The sequence below is a fragment of the Arachis stenosperma genome, chromosome 4, assembly GCF_014773155.1.
Source record: "Arachis stenosperma cultivar V10309 chromosome 4, arast.V10309.gnm1.PFL2, whole genome shotgun sequence".
Lineage (NCBI taxonomy): Eukaryota > Viridiplantae > Streptophyta > Magnoliopsida > Fabales > Fabaceae > Arachis > Arachis stenosperma.
Window position 1 is genome coordinate 4,791,423 of NC_080380.1, and position 14,542 is coordinate 4,805,964.

The window sequence follows — 14,542 nt, forward strand, 5'->3', positions numbered from 1 at the left end:
TAGCTTTTTTTAATGCTTGTCTTTGTTGCCAACGTTTACAACCTCAATAAACCTTCCCAGAAAAAAACAGAAGAAAGAAGAAGAAAAGGAAAAAAACACACACACAAATGGCAATAGTCACTGGCTCACTGCATGAAATTAGCTTTGTACAAGTAAAAAAGAATCTTGTTACAGAATCAAACACTGCTGAGGTGTATTAAATTAGACTGATATTTTTTCAATTTCCTTGATGATAAACTCCTTTTCCTCTTCAAATTGCTCATCTTCTGCACCTGAAAATCACATAACAAGTCAAGAACTAAGATCAGTGACTCCAGAGGAAATATTTTTTTTTACAAAATGATTCTGCAATATGAAATGCAATTCATAGAAATATTTATAATTGGTAACCTTTTCCCGGAGACAGATTCTGAAGCAGATCTACCAGCTTCTCCCGGTTCTTCGCCAAGATAAGTTTTACGTCTTGAGGCTTATTGGGATTAGCAACGAAAACCTGGATAAAAATGTGACAACATGTAAAACAAGTAATGTTTATCATATATGCAGCAAATTGAGAGGATTATTTGGCAAAAGAAAACTCAAAAAGCCTTTGAATCGAGATTAAGATTAAGGCTTTTAATTCCATACCAAATGTCATATGAGATTAAATCACCGAGATTTCGCTCTTAATTGATCTCGGAAAAACCTAATTTGACAGTTGAATTCTATAGCAGGAAAACCTATCAAGCATTTCACAGTTCACCTATCAACATGTCTGATAATGATCATATGCTCTTCGCTTTCTGAGGTGTGAGTGCCTAAAAAACACCTTATTGGCCTCGCTATGACTATAATAAACATGTAAAGGTTGTCTACTAAGAAGAAAACAAATGGTCCCAAAGTACAAACTCGAGTCTTGTTTAAAGATGCATAGTACAAAAAGTTGTTATATGAATTAAATACATTGCAAATTGTTAAAAGAAAGTAGACTTGCTTTCATAAAAGTCTCTTTTGTCAGCTAGATTTAATGCATTAAACAATTTAGTGTAAATTGGCAATAACAGAATTTCAATCTCATTTTTTAAGTTCTCTAAGGATAATGTGGTTTTGAATTCTTTTAATATGCTCTGATAAGGATGAGCTTACTATCTAAACTTAAAAGGACAAGAGGAAAGGTCACCTTGAATATGTGGAAAGCTGATAATTGAATGTTTTTACTTGAATCCTGCTCAACCAAAATAAAATAAACAAATACATAGATTTAACAACAGATAGAAAGAAATGGTAAATCAAAAGAATATGTATTTATTCAAGTTTATGTATAATATAGCTTTAGATGTTCATCACCGCATTTAAATTTTTTCTTTTTTAATCAATGCATTAGGAATTTGATTGATGATAGTATTCAAAGCTTGACATGTCAAAGCTAGTGGACAACAAGGAAGTGAGGTCGGCGACATGGATCAAACTATTGGTCTCTATGAGAAACCAAAATTTCCACCAATACCTTTTAGTTGATCTTCGTGACAAATGAATTAAACATAACGCATACAAAAACTAATTGAAACTTGCTAAAACTAATTGCCTGCTCATCATAAATAATGTAGAAAAAGGTGGTTCTCAATATATGAAGATTATAACCAGCAGGCAAGCCAGCGAACTAGGATATATTGCAATTCACCAAAACAATTAAGGATACACGCTGTTGCAAAATAGGTTTAGCCGTGCTTATTGCATATAACAAGATTAGTATACCAAGTGAACAAATTTGTTATGGCATAACATGAACATGTTCACTAGTCATAGGGGAAAAGAGAATATCACACTATGCCACAGGATTAAGAGGAGCTATACCGTCAACAAAGTCATCATGACTTTCAGGTAACGAACTTCTAATATGTATCTCCTCATTATTTGAGAATTGGGAGCTTCCAAGAGAAAATCCGAAAGAAGCTAAAATCCGCATAAAATAATAATCAAAAACCAAATCAAAATAATATCAGAAACCAAAGGTAAGATAACTATAATTGTTGAATAAACAAACCTTTAAAGACTGCCTCCTCGTGACATAATTAGGTGATGTTAAGAGTTTCTCGTATAGATCAAAGAACTGGGAAGAAGAAGTCTTATTAGAAACACAGAAGTGAATATGGGAGACGAAACCACCCCAATCACCGAGTTAAAATATTTGAGAAGATGAGGATATGTGCATTTAACAATCCCCTTACGAATAACTAATCCAATGATTAAGCTATTTTAAGAGATAAGATTTGATCTCCTAGGTGTAAATATTAAACCAACATGCATAAGATGTTCTCAAGGTAACTTGTGCTGATTTGATATGTTTGAATCAAATAAATATCTCTAACAGGAAGCAAACCTCATCATAGTGAGCTGTCAAAAATTGATATACTACATTTGCATGCTTAGTGAGAAGATCCTGCAAAGAGTATTCATAGAGATGCTGTATATAAAGAAGTGGCATCCAGAACTCTACAATCGGCAAGACAAGTGATGGGAATTAAAGGTAGAGAGAGAGAAAAATATTAAGATATGACCTTAAAGGTAGAAAATGCATCAGATGCAACATCGAAGGTAGGCAACTCTACAAATTTAAAGAACAACACAAAGGTTGCAGATTCCAATATGTACCTGGAAAACAAACCATAAAAGAGTTAGAACAGCGTAACTCTCTTGCTTCTTGGCTTTTTGGATGCGCTGCATCACAAGAACCAGTCTCAAAGTGTAAATTGATAGGGAAAATCTTTATTGATTTTATATATGAAATATTAAAACCCGTAAAAATATAATTTTATCATCCTCAAGTTTGACCTGGAGAAGTTTCTTCTAATGTTATAATCTACTTAAGACTGCAATCTAAGCAGTCAACTATAAATGATGGATAGATTTGAATAAATCACAAAACAGAAAGGCATATGACGTTGGCACCAGAAGCAACAATGGCAAGCAATATATGTCAACACATATGCACCATATTGTTATCATATCATAGGAGGGGCACACAGAGAGATTGGTGTTTTGAGGGGAGGAGATGGGGGGGGGGGGGGGGGGGGGGGTTACTTTGCAAGTGTTTGAAACTTGATGCACTCCCTCAACATTGTGCCACATGTCAAGGCAATTTCTTTATTATCATAACTGCATGGAAACAGATATACAGTTCTTAACTTATCATATTTATGATCATTGATCAGATATATACAGATAAATGTATAATTAAGTACTAGGCATTGAAGGTGTAAATTAGGAGTGTGATATAAGTTACAATTTAAAGGTTAAAATTTCCAAATTTAATCCCTCGCCAACTTTTTTCAAGAGAAGGGGCGGGGGAACCCCAAATCTCATGTTTTTACATTTTCATAGAAGCATCAGTTTCAGTTTTCCAACTTGAACACAACTAGGAAAGATATAGATCCTCCATTGAAAGAGGAGGGTAGGCAGTGAGGAAACAACAACTCAAAGTTTGAGAGATGAAAGTTGATGCGATGAAAAGCTTACCATACAACAAGAAAGTCTAGCAATTCGAGGTGTTGTTCAACGTATTCTACGCAGCAATGCTTGTCATCAATCTTATGTTTCAATAATATTGTCCAACAATGAACTAAATCCTTTCTTGCCTGTATTAGAAATCACACCAACAATGAGCAACCAGTTAAGCCAACTGCACATGGTAGTGCTTGGTATCGATCAGAATCTTACTTCCCATCCAAGTGTAGGAAGCTTGTGAATTATAAGAGTCAGAACATCCTCCTTGCAGAGTTCCTCCACTAGCTGTGAAACCTGTTCCAGATTTGGTTCTGACTCTCCATCTCCAGAAAGCATGGTTCTCATCGTTGCAAAATTCTTTTCAACTTCCTCTAAAGCCTACGACGAAGCATATAAAGCATCAGTAACCACTATCAAAGTAACTGCAAGTAAAATAAAGGTTTAATATCTCAGGAGTATATTCTTTCTTTGTTTTACTTCTAGCCAAGATAAAATGGCAGCAATTAGAAACATGCCTGAGATTAAGAAAACAGTGACACAGCAACTTCTAACACGAGAAATGCATGTTTAAATCCCATACTACCATACAAAGTAATGCTTTGGCTGTTCATAATTTTCAGATTACTACTATGGTTTCTTTAACATTCATGGAACATAGATGTTGCAAGCTTAATTCTTATTGATTCTTTTACACTCTAAACAGGTTTCAGACATTTCACAGTGAGAGATTTTAGCAGACACCATACTCAATTTGGATGCAGAGAGAATTCCATACCGACAACCAACAAACACAATCTTTATAAGTTATTAAAATCAAAGTACCCTTCAGAAAGCGGATTACTTAGAAGTATGAATATCTTCTATTAAGCATAATTCTGTCATGGATAATCGTTAATCTCGACAAGTTACATATAAAAATAATTACATTCTGGGTAAAAACAATAATTTTATAACACAGTACAGTAAATAATGCATGCCTAAACTCTAAAATCTATCTAATGCAACAAAATAAAGGACCCATTTTGAGAAATTCAAGACACGCCCACGATTCAAGACTGAAACTTTAACCAAGAAAACCAAGACCCAGATAAAGCATTCGGAATTTGGGATCAAAAGGAAGAAGAAGAAGAAGAAGCTAACCTTCTCAAGGGCTTTAACTTCAGCAACGGTTTTGGTATCAAGGGCCATGAGGCTCTCCTTGATGGCCTTCGCCACCTCCTGCGGCGTTTTCGGCCGAGAGGCTTTGAAGAAGAAAGACATCACGACGAACGCTTTCTCAATCTTTCCCTTTTTCTCTGTTCAACTTGGGGAAATGGAAAAAACAATAATGGTGCTGCTGATGCAGCGTTGCTTTCTTCTTCTTCTTCTTTTGAATTTTTCTCTCTTTTATTTTCTTTTTTCTGATTCAATTATTCAACATGATTATTCATTATTCGTTTTTGATTATGGATCATCCATGATGATGAGCCATTTCACATTTCCCCCCGATCTTCATAGAGGAAGAAGCATCGCAGTGGAAAGTTGGAAACTTTTTTTTCCGATTTATTTATTCGTATTCTTATTTTCAACCAAAATAATAAATAATATTAATTTATTCAGGTAGGAATTAGGAAAATTTTATTTTTACCCTTGAAAACTCAGGTAGAGTGAACTTTATACGAAGTTGATAATTAAAAATTGTTAAATTATTTGACTGATATAATTAAATTTTATTTTTTACTTTTATTTTTAAAAAAATATAAGATATCAATATATTATCTGTTAATTTATTGTTAATAATAATTAATTATTATATTTTAAATATATATATAAAGAGACACATTTAAAAAATATATATAAAAATATTTTTATTAGATATAAATATATAATAATAAAAAAATATTTTTATTAGACATATTTATAAAAATATTTCTATTAAATACAATCATAAACAAGAGAATAGGCCAAAATTGATATATTGATAACCTAGTAAGATTGTTTTATTTTTTTTTTATCTTCGCTCCAATTTTTGTTTTGGCGCTCCAACACATTGTTAAAGACTTAAAGGTGAAGGGATTAGAAAGAAAAATGAAATCAAATTGAATGTTCTAGAAGTGTTGGAAAAATGTCCACACATATATGATAGTTTTAGAAAATGGCCATGTGACCATCAATTACAATCTATTTTCTCAGATAATTTTATATATTTTGGTCAGAATTTTAGATTAGACAATATAATTTTTAAAGAAGAAAACGGAATTTGTAGATGTAGTTATTATTAACTTATTACAAATTAATAAAGTTTATCAAAGGAGTTTATTTTAGACGTATTAATAATAAAAAATTTTATATAATTATTTAATTAAATTGGTGTATTTATATTATTTTTTAAGTAATAAATTTAAAAAGTAATTATTTTTATTGTTGTGATATTTTACATGTTTAAATAATTGTGTAAAATTTTATAAACAATATTAAGTACTAATACTTTTAGTATAAAAATGTCAAAATTAGTTAAAATATAAGATAAGATAACAAAAATGTTAAGCATTTAGAATTTCTCAAATTTTATTACTAGTACACAAACTATTTTATTGAAATTAAAATATTTACCCTAATTTGGTATATATAAACAAAGTAAAACTTGAAATTAAAATGTGGAATTGATCGAGGTGAATGGTCCTATACAAATAATTGAGAGGTGGCGCCGGCCTACTTTTGTAGCTCATGGAATTATGATAACACCCACACTTTGCACGTTACTTGTTTTAATGGGATTTTATATCTATTGAAGTATATGTTTGGAAAGTATAAGAGATGGGAGAAAATTATATAGGGTTTTTCAGAAAAAAAAAAAGAATTGATACTAAAAATTCGTTAATTACTAAAAGGAGGTAAATACTAAATCAGTGTTCGAAAGATTCTGACGCTAATAAAATAGTATCTGAGTTTTGTTATCGATAAAATGGTCCTTGAAAAATTTTAAAAATTGACAAGCGTACGCACGAGTTCGTGGGTTTGACAAGCACAATGTTAATATGGCCACTACGTTTTGATGATATGGCAAAAACCTTCTCCCACCTTAATCCTTCAACCTTCTCAATCTTAGTGTCACTGACATCGTACTATGACCATCTCGTCGTCGGGTCTTCTGCGTCTGCCAACGTCGTCTGTCTCCTTTGTCAACATTGCGTCGTTTGTGCGCCTTCACTGTTGTCGCATTCACTGCTTGTATCTGCTTGTTGCTCGCCCTCAGTCGCTGCTCTACTTTCTCTGTCTGTGTTTTATTTTGACTCTGTCATGTCGTGCCTCCTTTGTCTCTGGTGTTCTTCTTCTGACCTTGTTTAAATCTGCTTCTTGCTTTTGTTGCGTCTATATTAAGCTTTATTTTATTTTATTTTATTTTGATTATTGTATATGAATTATTTGTTTTCTCTGAGTTTTATTATTATTAATCTTTTTGAATGGTAAATTAACCTAAAAATTTGGGACAATTCATGATTTGTAACAATTTTGTTGATGTTGAGGTTGTTGCTGTGAATAGTAGTGTTAAGAGAGGGAGAGAAGAGTGTGCATTTGGGAAGAAAAAGTGGTGAAAATTGTTGTTGCTGTTGATATTGAGGTTGCTGTTGCAAGTGGTGGGGTTGAGGGAGGAACGGTAGTGTGCATTGGGGAGGAAGAGTAGTGAAGGTTATTGTTGTTGTTGATGTTAAGGTTGTTGTTACTGCGAATGATGGCATTGAGGGAGGAAGGGAGAGTGTACGTTAGGGAGGGGGTTGTGATAGGGCGGAGGCTGCAATGGGGGGAGAAGTGTGCGTTGGGGATGGGACTACGACGGGGAGGAAAAGGGAAGGGGAAGAAGTGTGCGTTGGGAGGGGGTTTTGGTGGTGGTTTGTCAAGTCACCAAAATACGGTGGTCACGTCAGTATTGTGCTTGTTGGAGATTTGTTCCGGCAAATTCGGAGATACATTTGTCAAATTTAAAATTTTTTTGAGATTATTTTATCAATAACAAAAGTCAGATATCATTTTATCAATGTTAAAATTATTCAAATACCGATTTGATATTTACTTCTTACTAAAAGATACCAATCCACAAACCTTTCTTTGGGAAGAGAAGAAAAAAAATAGTTTATACAATTGCATTTCACGCATGTTATTCGTGAAATGGAACCAAGCTTATTATTTCTTTAATGATACACACAAAATATATGATCAAACATAGCTTTCAAAACTATCCTCCATGCACCTGTAACATTTATCTCCCTTACCATTTTATAGGTTCTTAATATGAAATGAGTGAATATCGATTTTGTGGGTGGTTCAAACGAAATGATATAGACAATTATTCTGATATTTTTTCACAAATGCATATTTTGGTAATTAATAATTTTTTAGTATTTATTAAAAAAGCATTTGTAGTATTTATGTTTAAAATTTAATTCCAACTGCTAACAAATATATGGGAAAAAACATTGTATTTATAGTTATTGAGTACTAAGAGAGTATCTGTCAATTTTTAACAACTATTATTAATTATTATTCTAATTAATAATTATTAATTTAATATTAAAAAATATGAATAATAAACATTTATTAACATTTAAAATTATAAGGATTAGTTAACAAATTTTTCTAATACGCGCACCGTATTATCCTTCCCCCATTGTGAATGTGTTAGGCATTCGGATTCCCTATAATAGAACGATTTGTCGCCCTTTTTGTCCATCATATCGAGCATCGGTTGCCAACGTTGTCATTTTAGTTGTTGTTGGCATCAACCTGTTGATGCGGAGACCAGCCACATCGCAGCGCGCAACTAGCCCTCACCCCGAATGCGAACCCCCCACCCAAACCTCAGTCAGCCCGGATCGTTGCGTCGAATGCCAATATCCACCCTTCCTGCATCTCCGACTGGAAGCCGGCCCCAACGCCTACTATAATGCATTCGGAAAAAGCACACAATGCCCTCCATAATGCCATTGGCGCTGTCATCAGCCAACAATGGAAGTTTGTGCGCAATGGAATTGTCATCGAGATTGCACGTACCTTCACCCCGCAAGTTCAGCCGTATCCCCAAAGACACTTTCATTAGAAGACACATGCATAAAAAGACACTTTTTGAAGAAACTTCCATTAAAAGATACACGTATAGGAAGACACGTCCAGAAGACACATCCAGAAACTAATTAGGTGGTAGTAGAGCAGGAGCATGCAACGGATGAAACGATACGTTTTTGAATTGATTAGAGTAATTAGGGTAGAAGCTGGGTAATTGGGTAGATAATTTTTTGATAATTTGGACTTTTGGGTCCAGTCTATTAAGAATTGGTAGAAATTGGCTAGACCCCAGTTGGTTATATAACGAAATTGATAATAAAATTATATTTGAATATATCGTTAAATTTTTTTTATGATTAAACATATTAAAATTAATTAAGAATTAACTGTCAAATTAGTATCTGACAAATTTTGGCATTAACAAAATTTTTTTTAAAATACTTGAATTTTTTTTAATTTTAAAATTTGACAAAAATGACTGAAAATAACAAATTGTTCCCTCAATTTTAAAATTTTAAAATTTTTTTTAATTTTAAAATTTTGTATCTGGTGAGAAGGAGGAGGGTACTAGGGTTTCTAAGGAAAAACATGGCTTTCAAAAGGTTTCCTTCCGCGACATGGTGACTGGACAGAAGTCTCCGTCTCCTATGCTTTGGAATGAGGCTTTACATGGAGAGAGGCTAGCCAAGGTGATCAAAGAGAACCACGGGGATTCGCATCCTCCTCGGGTCATCTTCTCAGAAGAAGGGCTGGCGGCGTTATCTGTACCATATAAGGAAGCGATCGTCGTCAAAGTCTTGGGCAAGCATATGAGTTACACGGCGATAGTGCATAAGCTGGGTATGGTGTGGAGATTGAAGGGTGGGTTTCAAGTTCTGGATGTTGAAAATGGCTATTTTCTGGTGAAGTTTGATGCTTTCGAAGATCGGGAGAGGGTATTACTTGGTGGTCCTTGGATGATATCTGAGTTTTATCTTGCTGTAAAGCCATGGTCACCTGAGTTCTATTCAGAAGATGAGGTTTTTGGATCCACCATGGTTTGGGTACACTTTTACGGCTTAGGGATTCGGTACTACCATGAGAAGGCTATGTTGAGAATTGTCGCTGCGGTGGGAAAGCCAGTGAAAGTCGATGTAGCAACTAAGATGGCAGCAAGAGGGAAGTATGCGAGGGCTTGTGTGGAGATTGATTTAGGCGTTCCCATTACTCGTAGTGTTGAGGTGGATGGGAGGGTTTTGGATGTTGAATATGAAAGCCTTGAGTTGATCTGCAATACGTGTGGTTGTTATGGGCATGTTGGTGTAGACTGTAAATTGATCAGTTCAATTTCGACGAATATTGATGAAACAGGGGTGAATGAAGACAAGGAACAAGATCACGAGAAGATGGATCAGGTGCCATTTTCTTCTAATATTGAGAAGCCTTTTGTTTTCGGTAGTGCTACAATTGGGATAGAGAAGAATAAGGATAAGGAAGTGCATGTAATGGAAGGGGCGCATGCAGGGGATACAACGTGGACCAAGGTGGAAAGAAAGGCAAAGGGCAAGAAGGTCTTTTTGGGTAAGCATGACCAGGATAAGTCCAAAAAAGTTTATGTGGATAAATCTTCTAATTATGTTGCTAAAGGAGAACCTGCTATGAAAGGCATCAATGGGGTTGAATCATCTTTACACATAAGTAAGGGCAATCAAGTGCTAAAACAAGCGAGGAACTTTAAATTAGCTTCTTCAGGTTTTACCTCTGCTCAAGGTGTGACGGGTGGCAAGCAAGGACCTGGTTCAGAACGGGCAGGGGCTTATTCGCAAGGCGCGGAGACTTCTAAAACGCCATTCAGAAGCAATTTAAAGAGATTAAGGCCTAATTCTCTTCAGAATTCCCCGGTTGAGAATGTGCACAGTGTGGTTACAGTGGAGACTCCACTCACTACCCTCTAATAATCTGAGGTGTGGGTCTCACTCCAAGTAATATTAATATGGATTGTGCAAATATTATAGCTTGGAATGTGAGAGGAGCTAGAAATAAGCTGGCTCGGGTGCATCTGAAACAATTGGTAAAGAATTTTCATCCGTACGTTTTTATCATTTTAGAGACTCATTGTGCTTTCCAAAAGGTGGCTGTCTTTTGGAACAGATTAGGTTATACTCCTATTCATATTGAAGAAGCTCAGGGGCATAGTGGAGGTATTTGGGTGCTCTCTGCATGGCCCGGAGTATCTTGCAATGTCGTGGCAGCGAGTTCGCAAGTGGTGTGTGTTGAGTTTTCGAATGGCGGTTTCTCTTGGGTTTGTGCAGCAATTTATGCAAGTCCCGTTCCTAGCATAAGGGAAGAAGCTTGGAGGGTTTTGACAGATTTTTCCAGAAATTATTCAGGTCCTTTATTAGCTATTGGGGATTTTAATGAGATCCTTCTTTCATCTGAGGTTAAAGGTGGGAACTTTGTCTCTCGAAGGGCAGAGCGGTTTGGAGCTCTCCTAGATGAGTGTGGTTTGATTGATTTGGGAGCTCATGGATCCTTGTACACTTGGTTCAGACATATGCAGGGTAATCGGTTCATCTCGAAGAGGTTGGATAGGGCTGTGGCTACTGATGCTTGGTGTTTTCGTTTTCCGGAAAGCTATGTGGAGAATTTGGCGAGGATGCATTCTGACCACTGTCCCATTATGGTGCGATGTCAAGGTAATGATAGAAGAGTCGGGGTAAAACCTTTTCGTTTTCAAGTAGCTTGGTCTTATCACCCAAGTTTTTCGTCGGTGGTCAGGGGTGCTTGGGACAAGGGTAGACCCAATCCTATTCGTTGCCTTTCTCAGGTCAGAGATGATGCTTTGGCCTTTAACCGAGATGTCTTTGGGAATATTTTTTAAAAAAAGAGGGAATTGGAGAGGCGTGTGACCAGTATCCAACAGAGAATGGAGAGAGTTGATGCTTTATCCCTTATACAGGAAGAAAGGGAGTTACAGGCTGAATATAGTAATCTGCTTATGCAAGAAGAGTTGTTTTGGTATCAAAAATCGCGAGAGCACTGGGTCAAATTTGGAGATAGGAATACTAAGTTCTTTCATATGCAAACCATTATGCAGAGGAAGTGTAACAAGGTTCAGGGGTTATTTTTGGAAGATGGAAGATGGAGTACTGATCTGCAAGAACTCGAAGAATGTGCAATTGGATTTTATAGAGATCTTTTTTGTAATGTGGAACAGGTAGAACTTGATGTGATGGGGGATCAGGAATTACCTTCTTTATCTCATGAAGCTATTGAAAGTCTCACAAGAAATGTTTCTAAAGAAGAGGTTAGGAAGGTGGTTATGGGCATGAACTCTTTTAAGGCCCCAGGTGCTGATGGTTTTCAGGCTTTTTTCTTCAAGGAATATTGGGAAGTGGTTGGTACAAAAGTATGGGAACTTGTTAAGAAGCCTTTCGCTGGGTTTGATCTGGATAGTACTCTGTTTGACACTTTGGTGGTGCTGATTCCCAAAGTTGATAACCCGTCTCGCATGAAAGAGTTTCGTCCTATCAGCCTCTGTAATGTCATCTACAAGATTATAACTAAGGTGGTTGTGGAGATGTTACGACCTTTTCTACAAGATATCATTGGCCCTCTACAGGGAGGGTTTATTCCTGGAAGGGGTGCCCCAGACAATATCATTGTAGCCTAGGAAGTTCTCCATTTTATGAAGAAAACCAAATCAAAGAAAGGTGTTCTTGCTTTTAAAATTGACCTAGAAAAGGCTTATGACAGGGTGAGTTGGGAGTTTTTGGAGCAATCTCTCCTAATGTTTGGCTTTCCAGGTACTATTGTTTCTCTTATTATGAAATGTGTAAAGTCTTCCTCCCTTTCTCTAATGTGGAATGGTAACCGGTTGGATGGTTTTCAGCCAAAGAGGGGTTTGAGGCAAGGAGACCCGATGTCTCCTTATTTATTTGTTATTTGTATGGAGAGGTTGAGTTGCCTCATTGCTAGAAAAGTGGAGGTTGGTAGATGGAAACCAGTAACCGTGTCTAGGGGAGGTCCTGTGATCTCCCATCTCCTTTTTGCAGACGACCTTATCCTTTTTTGCAAAGCGAAAAAATCTCAAGTGCTTCATGTTTTGGACACTATGGCCACCTTTTGCAGAGCATCTGGTATGAAGGTGAATTTTGACAAATCTCGTGCTATCTGTTCCATGAATGTTTCTAGACAACGCAAGGATCTCTTTACTGGTATTTCTTCTATCCAATTTGCTAATTCTCTGGGAAAATACCTTGGTGTCCCCCTCAAGCATGGCAGAGTTACTAAAGCTGATTTTAATGATGTGGTTGATAAACTTACTAATAGGCTAGCATCTTGGAAAGGTTGCTTCCTTAATAAAGCTGGTCGGATTTGCCTTGCTAAATCAGTTTTATCTTCTATACCTATTTATAGGATGCAAGTAAGCCTTTTTCCATCAGGTGTGTGCTCTAACATTGATAAGCTTACTAGAAGTTTTATTTGGTGTTGTAGTCATAATCACCGTGGTCTTCATTTAGCATCTTGGAGAGTTTTGACGACTCCAAAAAAGTTTGGAGGTCTTGCTTTGAGGGAGTCGCGGTTGGTCAATTTTTCTTTATTAGGAAAGCTAGTTTGGCAAATTTTGATGAATCAAGAGAAACTGTAGGTTAAGATTATGCTTCAGAAATACCTCCAGAATAGAAACCTATTTGCAGTTAAAGCAATGGGTTCTTCATCGTATATATGGAAGTCTATTGTGCACTCAGCTTCCGTATTAAAGGAAGGGTTTGTTTGGGAAGTGGGAGCTCTTTCTAAGAATTTCTGGTTTGACTCTTGGTTGCACTCTGGGCCAGTAGGAGCGAGGGTTGAATTTCTTGATATCTGTGAGGCTGCTTTGACCATTGAAGATGTTTACCGTGATGGAGTTTGGCATTTGGAGAGGATTTACTCTTTTATTCCTAGGGACTTAAGGGAAGACATTCTTAGTTTAGTACATATTTCGACTTCTGGTCGTGATTTGGGTTGGAGTTGGGAGCACACTATTTACTCTGCTAAACAAGGATATTTATGGTTAATTCAGAAGAAGTTGAATTGGGATAGGAATATCAACTGGCTTTAGCTTTGGAAGGCGCGGGTCCCTGAAAAGTTGAGGCTCCTAGTGTGGCTTTGCCTTCATGATGCTGTACCAACTCAATATCTGCGTTTTCGGCGACATCTCTCCTCCTCATCCTTATGTACACGTTGCAATCAACTTCCGGAGACAATTCTTCATTGTTTTCGGGATTGTGAAGTGGTGCGATCAGTTTGGGTTTCTCTAGGTTTTTCTGATGTGTGTTTTTTTGGCTCTTACGAGGTGCATGATTGGTTCAAGCATGGCCTCCTCAATGAAGGTTGTTCCAAATTTGCAGCTATAATATGATCAATTTGGCAAGATAGAAATATGGGTAATTTTCAGGGAATTTTTGGATCTACTGGGTCAATTGCATACAAGGCTCGCAGGTGCATGGTGGATTTTGAATATACAACTCAGAATCGAGTGTGTTGCATCCAGGGATTAAAACCTCTGTCTTGGTCTCCGCCAGAACCTGGTGCTTGGAAGTTAAATTGTGATGGGAGTGTGAACTTGGGGGATGATTGTGCTGGTTTTGGGTGGGTAATTCGCGATAGCTCCAGTCAATGGGTAATGGGATGCTCAGGAAATTCCTTTGGATCTAGTGTCATCAAGATGGAGTTGTGGAGTATATGAAAAGGTTTGGCCTGGGCTTGGGAGGCGGGTCTTAAGCTTGTTGTCTGTGAGACAGATTGCACAGCAGCTTTTGAGCTAGTGACTGGTTGGCAAGTTCCACTCTGGCATCTTGAAAAAGAAGTGATACAACTGATCTTTGACTTGAAGTTAAGAAGGGATTGGGATATTCGTTTTGAACTTATCCCGAGAGAAGCTAATGTCGTGGCAGATCGGTTAGCAAAGATGGGATCTGGAGGTAGCGAAACTGATGAGGTTCACCTTTGGCACTAGCCACCAGAGGTGGTTTGTCCTCTCTTATTGTTAAGAACC

The 14,542-nt window shown here is 36.6% G+C and overlaps 2 protein-coding genes across 2 annotated transcripts; one reads left to right on the top strand and one right to left on the bottom strand.

The window, feature by feature from the left end:
- Positions 1-106: 106 nt before the first annotated feature.
- On the bottom strand, positions 107-5,017 carry LOC130973005 (uncharacterized). The gene is made up of 11 exons (XM_057897368.1): positions 4,624-5,017; positions 3,697-3,861; positions 3,496-3,614; positions 3,061-3,135; positions 2,538-2,631; positions 2,360-2,419; positions 2,024-2,089; positions 1,834-1,932; positions 1,160-1,204; positions 391-493; positions 107-272 (listed from the first exon to the last, which is right to left on the bottom strand). The coding sequence occupies exons 1-11, from the start codon at positions 4,741-4,743 to the stop codon at positions 202-204; spliced, it is 1,017 nt and encodes a 338-aa protein (XP_057753351.1). The 5' UTR covers positions 4,744-5,017; the 3' UTR covers positions 107-201.
- Positions 5,018-10,495: 5,478 nt separating this feature from the next.
- On the top strand, positions 10,496-11,383 carry LOC130974444 (uncharacterized). The gene has a single exon (XM_057899331.1). The coding sequence runs from the start codon at positions 10,496-10,498 to the stop codon at positions 11,381-11,383; it is 888 nt and encodes a 295-aa protein (XP_057755314.1).
- Positions 11,384-14,542: the final 3,159 nt, after the last annotated feature.